The sequence below is a fragment of the Aulostomus chinensis genome, chromosome 14, assembly GCF_037954235.1.
Source record: "Aulostomus chinensis isolate RoL2024-O1b breed Wild chromosome 14, RoL_Achi_v1.0, whole genome shotgun sequence".
Taxonomy (NCBI): domain Eukaryota; kingdom Metazoa; phylum Chordata; class Actinopteri; order Syngnathiformes; family Aulostomidae; genus Aulostomus; species Aulostomus chinensis.
Genome location: NC_141333.1, coordinates 8710622 through 8729017, shown reverse-complemented (window position 1 = coordinate 8729017; position 18396 = coordinate 8710622). Strand labels below are relative to the sequence as shown.

The following is an 18396-nucleotide window of genomic DNA, read 5'->3' as shown; positions in this document are numbered from 1 at the left end:
TAAAAAGCATTTTGTCTACAAATGTTTTTCAAAGGAACTAAACACTTAAAGATTTGTGTTTCTGAACCTGGTCTGGCAGTGGTGGACAGAAAGAAGAAGGAACCTACTGGTGTTTATTAAGAACTGGTTAGTGACTCCCGGGTGGTCGACATCATGGATGGCGCTGGCGAACAAAACGGCCATGATCTCGAGGTCTGTGAAGACGGCCTGGGACAGACAAGAGTGGAAGATAACAATGATATCGGCTCTCGCTTTACGCTAAGAGTAGTAGTTACTTCCAGGACTACATCCCAAAAATATAACAACTCACCTCTAGTGCAGGGGTGGACAGGAGCACGTGGGTGGACTGCACCACGTCAGCTGCATGGATGTTGTTGTGATAAGCTACATCAGCATGGTAATGGTCCTCCAAGGTCATCATGAAGGTGATGAAGGTGTCAGCTGGGATCTTGAAGGTTTTTAAAAGGTCTCGCTCCTGGCACGGTTAGGAGGAGGAGAGTATAGGTCATGATGAGATGACAACCAATTTTCTATTGAATTGTGAGATGGAAGGATGGAATTCAATTCAACAGTCCAGTAACAAATGTGCAAAATAAAGACACATTATATTTATTATTTTGGTTGGCAGATCCAACCTGGTGGTGTTAAAGGTTGACCATGATAACCATAGTAGTCTCAGATTTAAAATCTTTACAAGGGTGCTGAAATGAGGAAATGGATTGTTTCTGCTCATTCTACCACGATTTCTCTTGCTGGATTCTTTTACCTGGAAGATGGAGAACATGATGACTGTCAGAGGACGGTTTCCAGAAAGTTCCGATATCTTGAATATATCCATACCCCAACGATTGATGTCTTCAATTTCCTGGAGATGTTAAATATGACGTTTATACACGCCTGTTTCTTTAAGGATGCGTGTATGTATGTTTCTCTTGGTGAATACAGACCCACCTTCGCCAGCAGGTTCTCCTGGGGGGTGTTGACTCCGAAGCGGGGAATGCAGGTGGATGCGAGGCTGGGGCTTTGTGTGGCCTTTTTCACACCACTGATCTGTGACATCGGCCTCTTCTTCTTCTCCTTCTCCTTAGGAGGTGGAGACAGGATCTCCACATCATGTTGTTTCTCTGCAATATGATTAATTTTGTATTTTTAAACACATAAACATTGTTGGTCATTTTTGGCTCAATATTTGAATTTTCTAAGTGTACAGACACTAGAAATGGGGGAAGACAGATAGTTAAACATTCAGCAAAGTGAGCAGCTTTTATCAAACTACTGGTTTTCAGTATAATGCATGTTAGCCTGTAGGTCTCCGGAGCACAACAGTACATAGCAACATATGATACAGTAAATGAGCTCTTTAAGCCTGTTTCAAACATTTTTTTAAAAAGCAAGTTTTGAACTAGTTTGCTACTAAAATATTGGTAACTGTTTTCAGTAAACCAATGTTCCAGAGCTCACAGCCACTCTCATCTGATCTCGTCACATCTCTCCAACCTTTCTGACAGTGAACAAAAACTGAAAAACTTTAAAATTAATAAAAGAAGTATTCATGGCAGAGCTGTTTCATTGGCTGGCATTACACAGCACAGGTGTACCTAATGAAGAGGCATATTAGTGTACAAGTTAATCTGCTCTAAGTATATGTTATGAATTAAGCATCTGAGCATTTACTTAAATAAAATGAGAACAGACAGCCTCCTCACTCCACATAGAAGCAGTATAAGCGAATATATATTGAATATGAGTGTAATTAGAGAATAGCAGCTTTTCAGGAGACATAGTTGGTGTTAGCTTGATGATGAATTTGAGAATTGTAAAGGTTTCATCTTGCTTACAGGTTGGAGATCTCCCTGTCATCATTGAAGCATGCAATCCCTTAAGCAAAGCATGGAAATCACCAAACTGAGGTTTCCAAAGACACAAAGATGCTATTCCAGTAATGTTGGAAATGACTCATCAGTTTTTGTACATATCAAGGTAATAAACTACCATTTTGCCAAATAAAAGTATACATACTGCAGGGTACACATCAGACAGCCAACTTTAGTCCATGTATCATCCTCAGTATTTCCCATCTGTTTTGACCCAGATTGTAGAAACGATCAAACATTATCCAAGATCTGAGCACAGAAGCACGCACGCACACACACCACCATATGGATGCAGAGCGACCTAAGTGGCAGCGTCACACAAGGCGCTGTCTGTCCCCTCTCACCTCTCTCACAGTGCCTCCTCTTCCTCACACCCAAAACCATGGTGTTCATCTCCAAACACAGCCAGGCTTGACACCGAGGCACTCATATCAAAACGCTGTTAGACTGACAGCTCAATCCTTATTTGGCTGGACCTCCATCCTGCCGGCAGGGTTGCCGAAGACTGATTCTCCTATTGATGCAACATGCCGTCTAATAATATTGCACCCTGTTGCTACGACAACGCCACACAATGTGTCCGGGAATGCTGTCTATCGCTGTGCCTCCTTGTCTTTTAGGGAAGGAAAAATCCACCTTCTCACCTTCTCCATCCTATTAACAAACAGTCCTCTCCTCCTTTGAAAACAGGCTCTCTCCCTTGTTTTTACAATTCCCCTTCTTTTCCTGCAACGTAAAATACAAAAATCCCTCTCTTTTGCAGTGCTATCTTCTCTTCATCTCAATAAAAACCCTTGGAATTATTATTAATTATTTCCTTTAATTTCTCACTTACTTTTTTGTGTATGTTCTTCACCCCCCCCTTTTCTTTAGCTACTCCTGTACCTCATCTGTTTGATAAACCTCTACATTTGGAAAAATTTGCATGGTTTCCTTTTAAATACAATTTTCTTTTTCACACTGCTCTTAAATATATATATATATATATATATATATATATATATATACACACACACACACACACACACACACACACACACACACATATATATATATATATATATATATATATATATGCTAAAAATCATCTCAAATAAAAACACAAAACAAAAACACACTGGTTAGGCAACATCGTTAATCTTCCCTGTTATTTATTTTAAAAAATTGCACTATGGCCAATACTGCAATTCTGAACTTGCAAGCAGGCGCAATATTTGTGTGTCAAAAAAACATTTCTAAATTAAATAATGTGGTGCCACAGAGATGTCCTGCCTACATTTCATATTCTTTAGTCTTAAGAAAACATTATTGTTTAATAAAGATCTCCATTTTAATGAACCTTGGATGAAAATGAGAATAATGACCAACACTAGAATAATTTCTGCTCTACAATGATTTTCATCTATTTATGTTTTTATTTATTGTATTTACAGTACTCCTACCACACTCACATCCTGTAAGCTGGTGTAACACTCATATAATCTGTTGGAGTGCCACCACAGGCACATAGCACTGACATAAGAGTTAAAATATGTAATTTACACATGGACAAGAACTTCTGTTTCCACTGCATTTGTATCAATGTGATTAGACCAAAAATGAGAAACACCTCTCTGTATCACACTCTGCTAATTTTAGAGTTCATGGTGCTGTTCCAAACAGTCAAATCAGGACCTTTCTGAGATCATTTCTTTAAAACTGCACTGTATAACCCTCACAAAGGCATGATACACTAAAGGTCCAACAGTATTACTGAAACTGTATGTATGAAATACAACAGAATAGACTGAAAATAATGAACAGTTCAATTGCCCTCAAATGACAGCAGTTCAATGGTTCTCCAAAATGAAAAATTATCATTCATGGACTCATTGCTTTGCAAAAAGTTTCTTTTACCACTGATTTCAGCAGCAGCCCATGCAAATATCCTGTTATTGTTTCTGCTTGCTGTTCAAACTCACCAAGGAAGGTGCTGGCGATGAACTCTGACACCTGATTCCCTGAGCGGCTGGTCTCTGATAACTGTGTCAGTTCACGGTTTAGCATCCTCTTAAACTGTGTGGACACATCAAAACCACAAACAGAGGTGGGATTAGTCCTTGTAAACTTTAAATAAGAATTTAGCATACAAACGCAAACAAGGTTAAAGGTTCATGTGTTGCTTCCTCAAACATTAATATTGAGGTGTATAACAATTATGATAACTGGACACGAGCATTTGGACCATGTTGGAACAAATTGTGATTCTATACACTAAGACCACATTTCTCATCATCACCCGGTGTCATCATGTTTTGATATTTAACTGTTAATTTACACGATTTTTCTGTCCCACTGTTGAAAAAAAAATGTTTAAAAACTCAAGATTATTAAATATCAAAAGAATGTGCAAAGTTCAACGCAAGATGTATGCAGTAAAAATACAACAAAGGTCAGACACAACTGACATACAGCAACTGAGTCCTCTACTGTTGAGAACAGTAATACAGCACCAACATCAGGGATGGAATAGTGCATTTAAGCAAATTCATTGGTTAATGAAAAAAAATCACATGAACAGGGCAGAAATACTGCCACTTTGGGGCTCAAAGATATATTTTATTGAAGAAATGTCTATTTTATAAGAGCTCTAATTTCTATAGCTGAGCTGCCAGTTTGCAAAATCCAGAGAGGATCTGTGCTGTTTGGATGAACAAATACCAGCGTGTCATATATTCCCCAAAAGTATGTTTAAAAACAGAAGTGCTCAGTGTCTCCCCCGCTCAGTTTTATGGCAGCGGTAGCTTCCAAGCAGATTATATAACATCTTTGGCACGTGGTGGCAGTGAGGCGGGAGGGGAACTCGGAGAGAGAGTGATGCTGCAGTGGTAACACAGATACTATGTGACACACATATAGACAAACACAGAAAGATGAGACATAATCGTGCACTGTAGCTGCAACCCCATGTATATAGTTTAATTCAATAGCTTCTTAATACAAACACTCACTCTGTCATGCTTTTCTTTGCTTTTTCCTCCCTCCATCTCCTGAATATATAATACACATTCCTGTTGTTATAAACCATTCTCAGTTTTTCATATTCTGCTACGTACAAGTCCAGGTCCTCCCTCTGACATGCATGTCTTTGTCTCCTTTTTCCCCCCTCATATCTGTTTCGGAGCCAGTCACATCCGACAGCGAGACTCACTCACCACTCAGCCGCCCTGTCAAGCCTGCACTACTGATCAATGCATTCAAATGTAAACAAGGCAAACCAGCAGCGCTCCTCGTCACTCACCTGTCTGAGACTCCCGCACAGACAAACCCAGAGAGCCGGCGTGGGCATGCCAGCCCACGCATGTTCTTTATTGTCTGCTAAAATCCCAAATCATGGCCAGACAAGTTTGCTTGCTTAGTTATGTCTTGTAATGTACTCTCAGTTCTTCAGCGGGGGCAGTTTGAATATGGAAAGAAGTCCCCATGGAAAGAAAAGTTCCCACAGTCCCATGTGGACTCCTGGAGGCAGACGCAGGAGGGGTGGGGGGTAGGGGGGTCCAAAGGGGGAGAGTGGGGTAGGGTGAGGTGGGAGGAGAATGGGGATGTGGTCTGCTATCAGGGGAGAAAGGGTGTGACTGCAGTCGCTCATTCAACTACTGTCCCACACTGTTGGCCGTGAGGACACCCCCCCCCTTCTCCCCCGCCCTGCAAGCTGGTTGCCTCTCTCTGTCCAATCAGATTGTTCTGTCTTTAGGGGCTGGGTAGAGGAGATTAATGTGATTGGCTGACTGGAAGATGAAGGAGGGTTGAGTGTAGCAGCCAGATGGTGGAACAAAGCAGACGGGGGGGTGGTGGTGGTGGATACGTCATTGAACCTTTTTTTTCCCTCGTATGCTGTTTCTAAACAGTGTAACAGGGAAGGTTTGCTTGCTCCACCAGAAATATGAACTACAAAATCAACTCCACAGCTTTTGAACAATATTTGAAAGTTGAATTAAAACTGATGCAAAAACATAACACAAAATCATTCCTCCCACATTGTGACATGGTAAATTTGTCCCAAATGATCTTCAAAACTTGTGTCTGCCATTGACAAACCAGTTTAAATTAACCTTTGGCCAATTCTGAGTTTTTTGACAGTAAAACCTGTTGACACCTGCTGACTGATGAGAGTAATGGACCTTTTGGAGAAACTGACGTCTGTTTGAAGTTGAGTCACCTCACCTTATTGGATGCCATCTCGCTGACCGAGTGTCTCGTCTGCAGCGTCTCTAGCTGGTCCAGGCACCAATCCAACTCTTCTAGTGTCTCCACGGCAAGTTTCTGGTAAGAATCCTCTGAAAGGGCATGAAAACATGCAAGTGGTCATGAAAGTTTTAAAAATTTCAAATGTGCATGATTCAACTATGTGGTCATGTTTTGTTAAAAGCTGTTTATTTTGGTGAAACACAGAAATCAGGGTGGTGGTACATTGTGTCTCTCACGCCATGTTTTTATTTCATGCATCAAATCAACAATTACTGCATCGTATTAACAAATTGCTGATGTACTGGTGCGGGCCACTGGCATCATATTAGAGAATGAGGTTCATCTGTAATTAAAGAGCATCCCAGCTTTCAGTGATGTTAGCACTTACCTGGGAGACATGGCTTACACATGGCTGGCTGGTTACTGCTCGATGGCCGCCTGGATCAAGGAACAGGCGAAGTGTTAATTTAAAAAAAATATACAACAACCAGTTGCATAATCAGTCTATTATCATCCTCTTACTTGTTTCCCACACGATCTTGCAGATGTGTAAGAACAGCAAAGTTACTTCTTACTGTCCGTAGACTGGCAAGAATCTAAAAAGAGTATCAAAGGAGACATATGGGACAGAGGAAGAACTCCATTTATTATTGTCAAACAATTTCAATGACTTAAGTAAGACACAGTACAGAGAAAAGAAATAAGTACTACGCCGGTTACAACTACACCAACTACTATTTCCCAGGAAGATATTTCTTAATGGGACCATTTCAATGTGATGATATGCAATGATTTCATTCTGTGATAATCAACATCTTCCGTGTAAAGACATGAATTAAAACATTTTGTGCCACACTCCAGGCTCTCTAATATAGAATTGATTCCATCTTTCACTTCCACGGTTGTGACAGATTTCTTTTTCTTTTCCAGGAGCTGCTGACATTGATCATATGTCTAATAACTAATGCATTGATCAAATAAATCAATAGGGACTGTATAAAGCAGCAGCTGGATCTACAACGAGCTAGTTTACAGGCCGAGGGTTATTTAAGTTCCCCTGGCATGAAGCACTCTAACAAGACTTTAAGAGATACTTTCTTATACAAATATAAAACTAAACAGAGAAGCATTGAAGTCATATGCTGCAGAGCCATGCTTCTAACACTGCTGCTAAACATTGTGTGGTGAGAGAGAGAGAGAGAGAGAGAGAGAGAGAGAGAGAGAGGAAATGTTGTGCGCTCTGTAAATACTACTTACCTGTGCAAAGGGAGTCACAATCATGTCTTCTCCATGCCTGTGAATAACACAGTCAAACATTAAAAAAGGCATGTTGAGGGAAAAAAAGCCTGTGAGAAGCCAGATTATTCCACATTAAAAAAAAATCTACACAGGGACAGTTGATGAAAGCTCCAGCTGACTGAGACCCATAGCTGATCTCCAATATCACACGGGGTGGGGTGGGGGTGGGGAGTGTCATACATGTGTGTGTGTGTGTGTGGGGGGGGGGGGGTGGCAGTTATACAAATATTTCTTAGAAGCAAAGATGCTTTATGAGCAGATTAGTGAGAAATGAATGCTAATATGGCTTCTGTGAGAAAAATTCATTTCTACTGCATGTGCACATTGATGTTTTATTTAGCGTACTATATTAAAGCTGAGTTAAGTGAATTTTTAGGGTTAACTGGGAGTCTCATGACTCAAATCAGTGTCAAGTCTAAGCTCACTTTTCTTATTTCCTGATCAACACATTAGTACTAATCTGATGTTGCTTATTAACTTCACCACATAAAACAATGACAGCTATTTCAGGCAAAGAATACGGATGTAACGGTACTCGTACCCATTATGTGCCTGGTGGAAAATCAAAATAGACAAATTCCCCCTGAGACATTTTTGAGAAATGTATCTGAGATCAGATACGACGACTAGATACTCTGTCTCTGTCCGTCAGGTAAGCAGGCACATGTTTGCTATCCAAGCCAACAGGAGAAGGCAATATCAGGCCTTGGTTCTGTGCGTGTACTTTTATGGACGCTGTGTGGCATAAAGTCTTTTAAGGCAGATACAATTGTGCTCTAAAACAAACTATGCTTCCAAGATATACTTGATGGATAGAACTGCTGTATGTATGTGCAGGGGTGGACGGGTGTTCATGCATCAGGTGCCAGGAAGGTAAACATTTAGTCTTCAGGGTAAATCCATGCAGCCAGTGAGTAGTTCAGCAGCAGGTGTGAACATCCCTCACGGCTTCTAGTCCAGCAAACATTTTGACGTTGAATAAGTGCAGCTATAATGGCCTGTGTCGGCACTGACAACCTGTGACTACTCTGTCTTTGTTGACAAAGCTTAAGTTTCAAATTGATGTTCTTGTGTCAGTTTTGCTAAGTCTTATATTCTCACATTAAACTTGTATGTCAAATGATTGCTGGGACTGAGGGTTTTTTTTTTTCTCCCAAAAAAGGTTCCAAGTGGGGATGCTTTTGGAGTTGAACATCAAACATTTTTTTAAGGTTGTGGTCAGGAAGAGGTGACGACTACGAGGGAAGCTGTGAGAAGTGGTGGGTTTAAATCATGGCAGTCTTCACACTTGATCTCACCGAGGTAGCCAATTGATTTCCCAATGCTTCAATCCCTCCTCCCTTCAAAACAAAGAGTGACATCTATTGGTGGTGGAGGTGCCGCTTACACACGCTTAAAAGACACACGGCTAGCAACACAGAGAAACCTCAAGCCTAATAAACAGGGTGAAAAACTAGCTGTGAGCTAAAATTGCAACTGGAGCTAGAAATGCTGTGCAACTGAAATCGTTACAATGACAACTTAACATCTGGTGGCAACCATGGATAGATGTATATAGGAGAATATTCACAAAAACTGTCCACACTTCCTGTATCTTACACATGAACACACTCCTAAATGAAATATCCTCAATGAAACACAGTTATACAGTACTTCCATACAAACAATGATGCATTTTCAGAATCTATAACATTTGCATTGTGACGACTGATATCACTACTCTGAGGTCAAAGGAGAAACATGGAATGTCCAGCAACTAATACAGAGGGAAATAAATAATTTGATGATTCCTTATCTTGTCTGATTCAACAATGTGAAATGCAAGTAAAAATGGCCAAAGCCCAGCAGGCTTATTTAGGTTCAGGTTGTATTCATTAATAACAGTAATGCGTCAACTTCTCTGGTGTTGAAATGATTTACAATACTCACAAGTCGCTGGCAGTGGATGAGTTGCGTGACATTGTTTTGGGCGAAAGGTCAAAATCAGAGTCGGAGCGGTAGAGGAAGGACTCGCGGCGTTGACTGTGGGGGAAGTTGGCCTGCAGCACCAGACCAGAACCCGGGCTCGTCTGAGAGTCCATTGGACTGCGACCCACTGAGAGGCCATTCTCCACATCGAAACTAAAGAGAGGAGGAAAAAAAATACATAACCGTTGGGGCTACTGTTTTTACCTGCTGGTAGCGCAGCAAACATGTGTTAAAAAGGTGTGTGTTCAACAAAATCATAAAACAAAACATCAACATTTTCTTTACCTAAACCAAAGCAAACAAAGCAGAAGTCTGTAGACATTTCCATACTACAAATACAGTTTTAGGCGTTGTCAGAATTACATCTTTAAACTCTTCTTTCAGGAAAACAAACGGAATCAGTTACTCACAGGTGAAATTTAGTCATAATCATACAGACAAAGCAAGAAATAATTTGTGATGTATTAACAACAAGACCAAAGACGTGAAACAAGTGAATATTTCAACAATCAAGATCCAAAATAATTTTAAAACACACAAAGTTTCGAAAATATTTTTTTCCATAAACATCACAAATGATTTAAGGTTAAACAGGTATTCATTCAGGGGAGTGCTGTCGTTGAGTGTCCTCATGTGGACGGTTGTTTGAGGATTTAGTTTTTATATAGAATACTGAGGGTCAGGAGCATTCTATTGATATATTGTTTTAAAACAGGTAACCTTGCTTTTATCACACAAACACACACACACACACACACACACACACACACACACACACACACACACACACACACACACACACACACACACACCTTTCATTCCTGAATGACACAAACATTGACGTCATGCAGGTTACGTCAGTGGAGCTACGCCCCAGACACAGCTCCACTAGGCCTGGAGATCACTTGAACACCCTTTAAATGTTTCCAGCCAGGATGAGAATGGACTGTCTGACTGAGTGTGAATGTCACCGAGTTTTCACATAAATCCCGATAACCCGAATTCCTTTAAACTAGATTTTGTAGTCTGGATGCAAACATGAACAAGCAAGGAAAACTGCATTAGGAAGAGAGCGAGAAACAGAAAAGACCTTGATTTTCACTTTTGGCCGAGCTCAAGGGGGTGATAGCGAAGCGGAGGCTAAAAAGAAGAAAGTCTTTATTGTCATTTGACAGAGTACAATTTAATGTATCCTCTGCATTCGACCCATCATCTCCGGAGCACTGGGCAGCCGCAGTGCAGAGCCCAGGGGATGCACTCCAATTCTTTTCTACCAATGCCTAGGTCAGGTAGCAATTCCTGTCCTGACCTCATCATCATGCATTTTTTCCAGCCACTCCGGTTTCCACATTCCCTCACTGGGTTTGTGTCTTGACCAAGAACATACAGATGCTTAGTGCAGGATGCATTTATCGTTCAGAGACTGCATCATAACAGCAATTAACTTATTCTATGAAATCATCTTGTACACATGTAGTCATATAGTAACCCAGGAATAAAATGGGAAGTGATTAGCAGTAAAACCCAGTTTCATTTCATCCTTACTAAGTAGCCCCACCCCCCACCCCTGGTTTAACAATAGAAAACAGAGCAATAACAGAGAAAAGGAAGGTTGGCTGGAGGCTATTTTTAGCACAGCCTGTCTGGAGCACTCCAGCGAAAGCAGCGCCTGCTAAATGAAAGATGGTTATTATGCAATTGATGCTGAATGAAACAGGCCCAGTTCACATAAGCGCGGGGGGGGCTGTATCCAGTACTGTGATGTGGTTCATCATCACACACCTGATTGGTGTGACATGGTAGAAAGGGGCAGGGCTCCAGCAGGGCTTACCTCAATGATGATAACCCCCCACCACCAACACCACCACACCCTCACCAAGCCCTATTTCAATCCCCACCCTCCCCCTGGCTCAGTGAAACTGGCCGTGACGAGGCTCCGGAGGAGACCAGTGACGTCAGAAGCTAAAAATAGAACTGCCTGCCAGGAAAGAGGGGAACTGGGAGAACTGTGAGCTTACATAGACCCCCCCACCCCCACCCCACCTCGTCATTACATATATGAAAGATGTTCGTTCTTACTTTTGACTGGCGGATGTTCAAGTATCTCTAAGATGATCCTGAATGAGGTCATAGTAGTCATTTATGCCGCTGAAGACAACGCTTTCATTCATCCGATGCTGTCAGTGAGCAGGGAGGCTGTTCAAATGTGTTGTTCAAGGACACTTTGACAGTCTAGATTAACAGAGGCTCTCTGCTTAGTGTGTGTTACTTTGTCAAAAAAAAGAAGTTAAAATTAAATTAGTTCCAGTCAGTAAGATTTTTTGTCTTTAAAAGAACAATTACTCTGTAAAAATAGGGTATCGAACAATATAATCAAAACAAGACAGACCACAACAGATTAAAATCAATCAAATATTGGATTCAGCCTGGAGTGAGTCATATGAAAAGCACTATTTGATGCCACTAATGGACATGGAGGAATTATGTTTCATTGGGATTTTGGTGCTGGAAACAGTTTCATGATATACTGCATCCCACACAGTCAAGATCAACTCAGACCCCGGGCTTCCCAGCAGTTCTAGGTTACTGGTGCATCCTGCTGATCAATAGAGACATCCAACAGTAGGGAGACAGCGACCACTATTGATAAAAAGAGAGTACTGCAACACCCTGCACTACTGCATCTGTCCAGTAAACTACTCATTGGTGGTAAAGTAGCTGAAAAGTAAGTGATAAAGAACGGACAAGAATATGTTCTCAAGAGCAACAGTTAAGTGTGTTAAGAAAACTACCACAAGAGAAGAATATTAAAGGAGTCTCTGACTTAACTTACAGTCTGACAAGGGAGTAGAGCACATGATAAACTATAGAGTGGTGGACAGATGGAACCACAGACAGGCAAGCAGACAGACAGAGAGAAAGAGAGTCAAGCAGGCAAGCAGACAGGTAGACAGACTGACGGTCAGGCTGGCGTCTTGCTCAGTAACTGCCTACACAGCAAGTTGACCTTGGTCTTTCCCTGCCTCCAGCATTGTTCTCCATTTCTCTGACGTAAATGACAGCTCCCTTTTCTCTCTTTACGTCTGTTTTACTAAACTTTTCTCACACACCCACATCCTAAATGCCGCTTTTGTTCCCAGGATGTTTGGTTTGCACCTCATTGCCATTCAAACCAAATACAAGCCTGGAGTTCGTAATCTGCTTCAGTTGTGGGACTGATTTGAGATCACCAATTTCTCAAGTTTTATAGGGGGAAAATTGAAACAGTTTGCTTTAAAAGTCAGATCGCTATTTAAAACCACACATTAAGGTTTCAACAAAAGGCGCCATTTAAAAGTGTCACTTGGGAAATGTGTTTTCACAAAACAAGTTAAACTTTGATCCATTGAACACTCAATAATTAAAAAGGTGCCTTGCCAGTGCAGTTCATAGCAGCAGTTAACACCCGCATATATTCCTCCCTTCATTAGCTACAGTGTCATGTAATATTTTATCTGGAGTTTTTACAATAAATACCAAGATTTTTTTCCCATCTGTGTCTGTTGATTTAATTGGTTTATGGTCTGAACTGTATTGCAGATTCAGGTCAACAGAGTTTAAGAGTTAAGTTTAAGAATTTTTACTTCTTTTCTTTTTATCTATTTATTTTTTAAAATCAGACATTCATTTATTTCAGGAAATGAGATGAACTTTTACATGAAAAATCTGGGGCATGTGTCTGATACTTTTGGAAATATCTCCTTGTATCTGACTCAAGAGTGCGGGAGTGAGTGGGGCTCTTCGAGGGCCCCTCTGATTGATTGTGATTGAGCGGGGTCTTCGGTTACTTTGATAAATATTTCATATTTTGTCATGCCTGCTGGCGACAGCCATCATGCTATGGGGATTGTTGGTCAGGCCGTCCCATTCATGTTAACGTGATATCTCAGGAACCCCCAGAAAGAATTGCTTCAAATAGAGAACAAGCATCCACTAAAACACAAGGATGAACTGAAAATAGTTTGGTGGTCAAAGGTCAAGGTCACTGTGACAGGCACACACATAAAAAAAAAAATTCTAATTATCCCTACTTGATAAAAATGGGATAGGCAATGACACCACAAATTACAGCCTCCAAAACAACGATAAATACTGTATAAATCAACACCACTCTTAAACAAATTCAATAAAAATGTTGCTTCAGAAACATTTAAAAACATAATGATCCTTATTTCATGAAAATTATAATGTTCATTTTTTAATTGTTCAGTTCTTATTGTTCAGTCTAATTATACTGCATTATTTTAAACTTGTTATACCTAATTAGTTGGAACCTCGTAATGGTTCAGAGGATGATCTCCAAAAGTCCTTCTTTCAAAGCATTTTTGGGGTTCATAACTGCACAAAAAGTTACAACATGAGGATGAGAAATGCCAAGTACAAGCAGTTCCTGTTAGTGTGCATGTATGATGCATGCGTGTGATGTGCTCATGGGAACCAGGCAGACGGATTTCATTTACTTTCTCTTGTGTATGTGAGACTGATACAGAACACAACAGTCAAGACCAGATGTTATTTGGTGGGTGACACAGGACCAGGGTCAAAGGTCAACACACACACATAAACACATGTTCCCTCCTGTTTTCTTTCCTTGTAGCGTGGGAATTGGCCAAGGGGCCTCAAACTTCACACCAGGAAGGAGGCAAGAGGTGAGGAGGAGAGAAGCAAAACAGACAAGGAACACTTAATGAATGTGTGTGTGTGTGTGTGTGCGTATGAGAGAGAAAGAGAGAAAGAGAGAGAGAGAGAGAGAGAGAGAGAGAGAGAGAGAGAGAGAGGCACTACTTAAAAAAACAGCACAAACCTTCTATAGGCAATGTGTATGTATTTGTGTGTGTGTTCATGTGTGTGCATGCATGTGTGAGTGGGTTCAGGGAGTAGAGAGGATTTGTTTGCTTTGCACCTCAAGCCTATTGTATATTTGATCTGAAAAAAGCAGAAAAACAACCTACTTCCTTCATCCAGTGCCATGCCAAACTGATCTTTCCTTTCACTGCCACTTGTGTGTGTGTGTGTGTGTGTGTGTGTGTGTGTGTGTGTGTTTTTGTGTTGTCATGACTGCACACAGGGAGGAGATGCTAGGAGGCAGGGTGAGAGAAGAGCCAGCACAATACTTATTTATGCAGACCCAGATAGCTGCGGATCAAGGCAAGAAGCAAACCGCAGCCGCTAGGGCTGAGCAATTTTATAGATTCTGAGATGTATATGGATATTTGTTTCCCCAGAGAGTATCGATTTTTCAGCCACGAGTATCGATACATTAAGCCCCATTAAAATCCCCTGTGTCCCGCACTATGCAGGAAGAGCAATTCGGTCTGCCAGCCGCTAGTGTCGCCGTAGAGCTTTTGTAGTTACCCAGACACCTACGCCTTTCTCATCTGGTTAGAGCTGAGAGATTCAGGAGAATGGCGGCAAGAATAAACCCAGCGCCTGCATGCTTTAACGCAGATGTGTGGGAACATTTTGGGTTCAAAAACAACAAGGAAAGGGACGATTTAGACAAAAGTATGGCGGTTTGCTAACTATGTCACACCGACGTTAACAACTCTGGAAATACCACCAACCTGCGAGCCCACTTAAAATGTCATCACCCAGACAAGGAAATGCAAACTGAGACCGAGCCAAAGACACTGCGGCACCACCTGAAACAAACCACGCTGGACAGTGACGGCAGTGGTTGCCACAAGTTCCCATCTTCTTCACCGAGGTCGCAGAAAATTACAGAGTCCATTGCCTACTTTATTTGTCAGGATTTGAGACCTTATTTGGTGGTGGAAAACACTGGCTTTAGGTGCATGGTGAACGCAATGGAGCCCCGCTATGCTATAGTCACCCGCAAATTGAATTAGTGTCTGCCATGGTTTATTTTTAGTTAACCTGGTGACTAGACTGGCTAGTAGCTACCTCATATGTTCAGTATCAAGCTAAAAAAGCTGCCAAAGAAGGCCACTTGCTGCACTTAAACTCTCTATTGTTCACTTTACTTTTCAAAAGCTTGCAAGCTACAATTTGCACTCAGTTACAATAAATGAAACTAATTTTCTCACCACATCTTCGAATAATTTTGTCCAGCATTTGCAAGCTGCCAGTCAGAGCCGTATATTGTGTAATCGATGCTTTCAGTTCAATTAATTCAATCCAAGTCAATGGAACACTCACAAGATGTCACCAAAGTCACTTTGTTAAAAGGAGGTAAGTGTATTGAATTGTATCATGAGCTGAATATTGTGATATATATTGTATCATGAGCCAATATCGCGTATCGTACCGTATAGCGAGATTCGTGTATCGCTACAGCCCTATCAGCCGCCCTCTACAGCTTAATAACTCTGAGTGTAAATTCCTTTGACTGAGAGGACTGTGTCTTCTCTTTGGTTTTAAACTTCATACATTTACCTGGTGCTGTTCAAATAATCCCCTTTTTTCCCATAAAAATGCTTTTTCCTAGCATCAAAATCTCTTCTATTGAGCCATTGCATGTTAAATTAATGTTTCAGTTTGCCAGACTCCCCCAAAGTACCTGAATGAGTAGAATATACTATAAACCCTTAAATGAATATACAAACCATTACAAAGGGATAATTAAATTGCTATAAAAGGTAATGAGTACCCTTCATCAACCTCATTTCGTCAATCATGTTAGACCTGACTATAGTCTGGTATGTGCACCTTTCACCTTGAGCATACTAAAAACAGAGAACATAAACAGAAAGTTCTCTTACATGGTACCACTGCAATGCAAATCCTGTTACTGATGCATTATTGGTCAAATGATCGATTAACATCATCAGAGTTTGGTTTGAAAACAGGACATCTCAACAACTAATGGACAAATTTTGATCAATATTTGGTGGAAAGATGGGCAATATTACAAGAGACGAGTGACAGACAGTTGCAGGCCTTTTAAAATAAAGTTATTGGCAGGACATACAGTAGCAAGTAGTGGTATTATTCTGGATAGGTTAGAAGAATTTGAATACAATTTCTTGGAAATGTGCAACAACTATTTTTTGAGGTTGCGAAGAAAATTTATGTATACATTTTGTTGTTACTATGTTCCACGGAGCATCCTAGGCAGAGGACAGTAAAAAATAGCTAAAAAAATTCATAGATACAGAACAGAATTCAATTTTGTTTGAGACAGTATTTCACCCTTTCACTAAATGTTTTCAGCTCTGTCTAGGTGTTTATTTCTGAGGGCAAAGCTTTCCAAAAGCACGACCAACCTTAAATAGTGGTGTTGAGGTTTGCTACATTTTATATGTTGAAGAAAACACTGACGTATCGAGGAACCAACATCATCTTCAGGTTTCTATTTGCCCAGTTGCACTACACCATGCTGGATTGGAACTGAGGCCACACCTCCAAGAAGAGCCAGCTACTCTTTCCATCCACCTGACCAGCCACTGTGGATCGTTGTCCAAACAGAGCAAAATACTCTGTTTCCAACATCAACATCTGATCTCAGAGCAGCTCATGTCTCTCTAAATATAGCTTAGGGGAGGAGAAGATTGTGTCAAGTCCAGCCAGCAGCTCTGTTTATTTTTTCTGTGTGATCTTTGACCTACAGGGAGAAGATGGACTCTTGCCTTTGAAAACCGCATGAATGCTTTTTTTGGTAAAGCGATTAATCCTCTGATAGTTTCCCGTTAATCAGGTCATGCAGTACACGTTGGGTCAAATGTTGTGGTCTGAGGTTTCAGTACAAGACACGACAGTCAGAGGACATATGGTAAACACCTCTGTCTAAGCATGTCACTTGACTTCTGTCAGTGTTTTCATACGGTTTCCAAAATACCTTCTGACATCCGACATGGACACTCTTTTACCTTTCTTACTTTTACATGTATTGAGCATTTGCAGAAACAAATGGTGGCAAGTTCTTCTTTGTTGCATCGTCATCACTGACTTCGTCACAGGTCAAGAGATCTGCCCAGCAACTGTAAAATTCATTCTAATGACTGCAAAACTACTCAGGTGATCCACTGTCATGGCGGACCTCAAGTCCAGTCCAGTGAGCTCAAGGTTGGAAAAGCTCCAACCCCAACCATACCTCAGTCTTCATTATTAATCTATTTCTTAGACATCAGAAAATCTTATAGGCATTGGAATAAGGTAGCAGTTGAGGTATTATGCTTGAGGTTAAGAAGTGTGAGGGTGCAAGTTCCCTTACACAGTAAGGGAGAGAGGCGCAATGAAGAAAGACAACTGCTTGCTCTTTCTTTGTTGGGTAATGGTGATATTTGTCAGGAAGCTGTTTTCTCTTCCATGTTCCTCTTGAGGAAATCTTAGAAGTTGGCAAGGGAAGGCAATAACTCATATTATGTCCCAGATACTTAAGTAGGGTGTGACGTCGCTGTCATACGTGTTTGAATGGGTTTGCTGAGGTGAAAGGCTAGAGTGGCCTCTCATGCAGACTGCTCCTATTAATATAATCTCAATTGATGTATTGCTGAAGTGGTTAAATGTTTGGAGTGCAGGGTGCCTCACAGGTTGATTCACTTTTCCGGACAGGTATCGATCCTGGAGTCTATGGGCAGTGATTAGCTCTGTCCGTCCAGCCATGCAGAAATCAATACTGTGGCTGATCAGCATTAACATCATTAGAAACTGGTTAGAAAGGTAACACACTGGGCCAGAACCACCCAGAACCACACAACACACCCAGGCAGTGTGTGATTAGAGCCACAGCAGTGGAGATCTAATTCTGGCTTCAGCATTGATCTTAAAATCGAACAACCTTACATCACACTGAACCTGAACAGGCGAGTTCAGGGCACGCACGCAATCACATGAACACATGCAATCGCATGCACACACACACACACACACACACACACACACACACACACACACACACACATGCAATCGCATGCACACACACACACACACACACACACACACACACACACACATGCATTTGCTATTTGCCCAGTAACAGGCTGCGAGGAGCCCTCCTCTAATCATGTTCATATAGCACTAATTGCCA

General features: G+C 41.1%; 1 protein-coding gene across 4 annotated transcripts in view; it reads right to left on the bottom strand.

Moving 5' to 3' along the window:
* The window catches only part of pde4cb (phosphodiesterase 4C, cAMP-specific b), an 82090-nt gene that overhangs the window by 7262 nt on the left and 56432 nt on the right, over window positions 1-18396 (bottom strand). For 2 of the 4 annotated variants that reach the window (XM_086225453.1, XM_086225457.1), the window contains 11 exons: window positions 9330-9521; window positions 8699-8740; window positions 7359-7395; window positions 6624-6697; window positions 6490-6539; window positions 6078-6190; window positions 3836-3929; window positions 952-1124; window positions 767-865; window positions 311-475; window positions 108-207 (listed from right to left, as the gene is read on the bottom strand). In XM_086225453.1, the coding sequence (XP_086081579.1) occupies window positions 108-207; window positions 311-475; window positions 767-865; window positions 952-1124; window positions 3836-3929; window positions 6078-6190; window positions 6490-6539; window positions 6624-6697; window positions 7359-7395; window positions 8699-8740; window positions 9330-9521 (1139 nt within the window). The remainder of the gene's footprint in view (window positions 1-107; window positions 208-310; window positions 476-766; window positions 866-951; window positions 1125-3835; window positions 3930-6077; window positions 6191-6489; window positions 6540-6623; window positions 6698-7358; window positions 7396-8698; window positions 8741-9329; window positions 9522-18396) is intronic. The other 2 variants (XM_086225455.1, XM_086225456.1) reach the window with 1 other exon arrangement.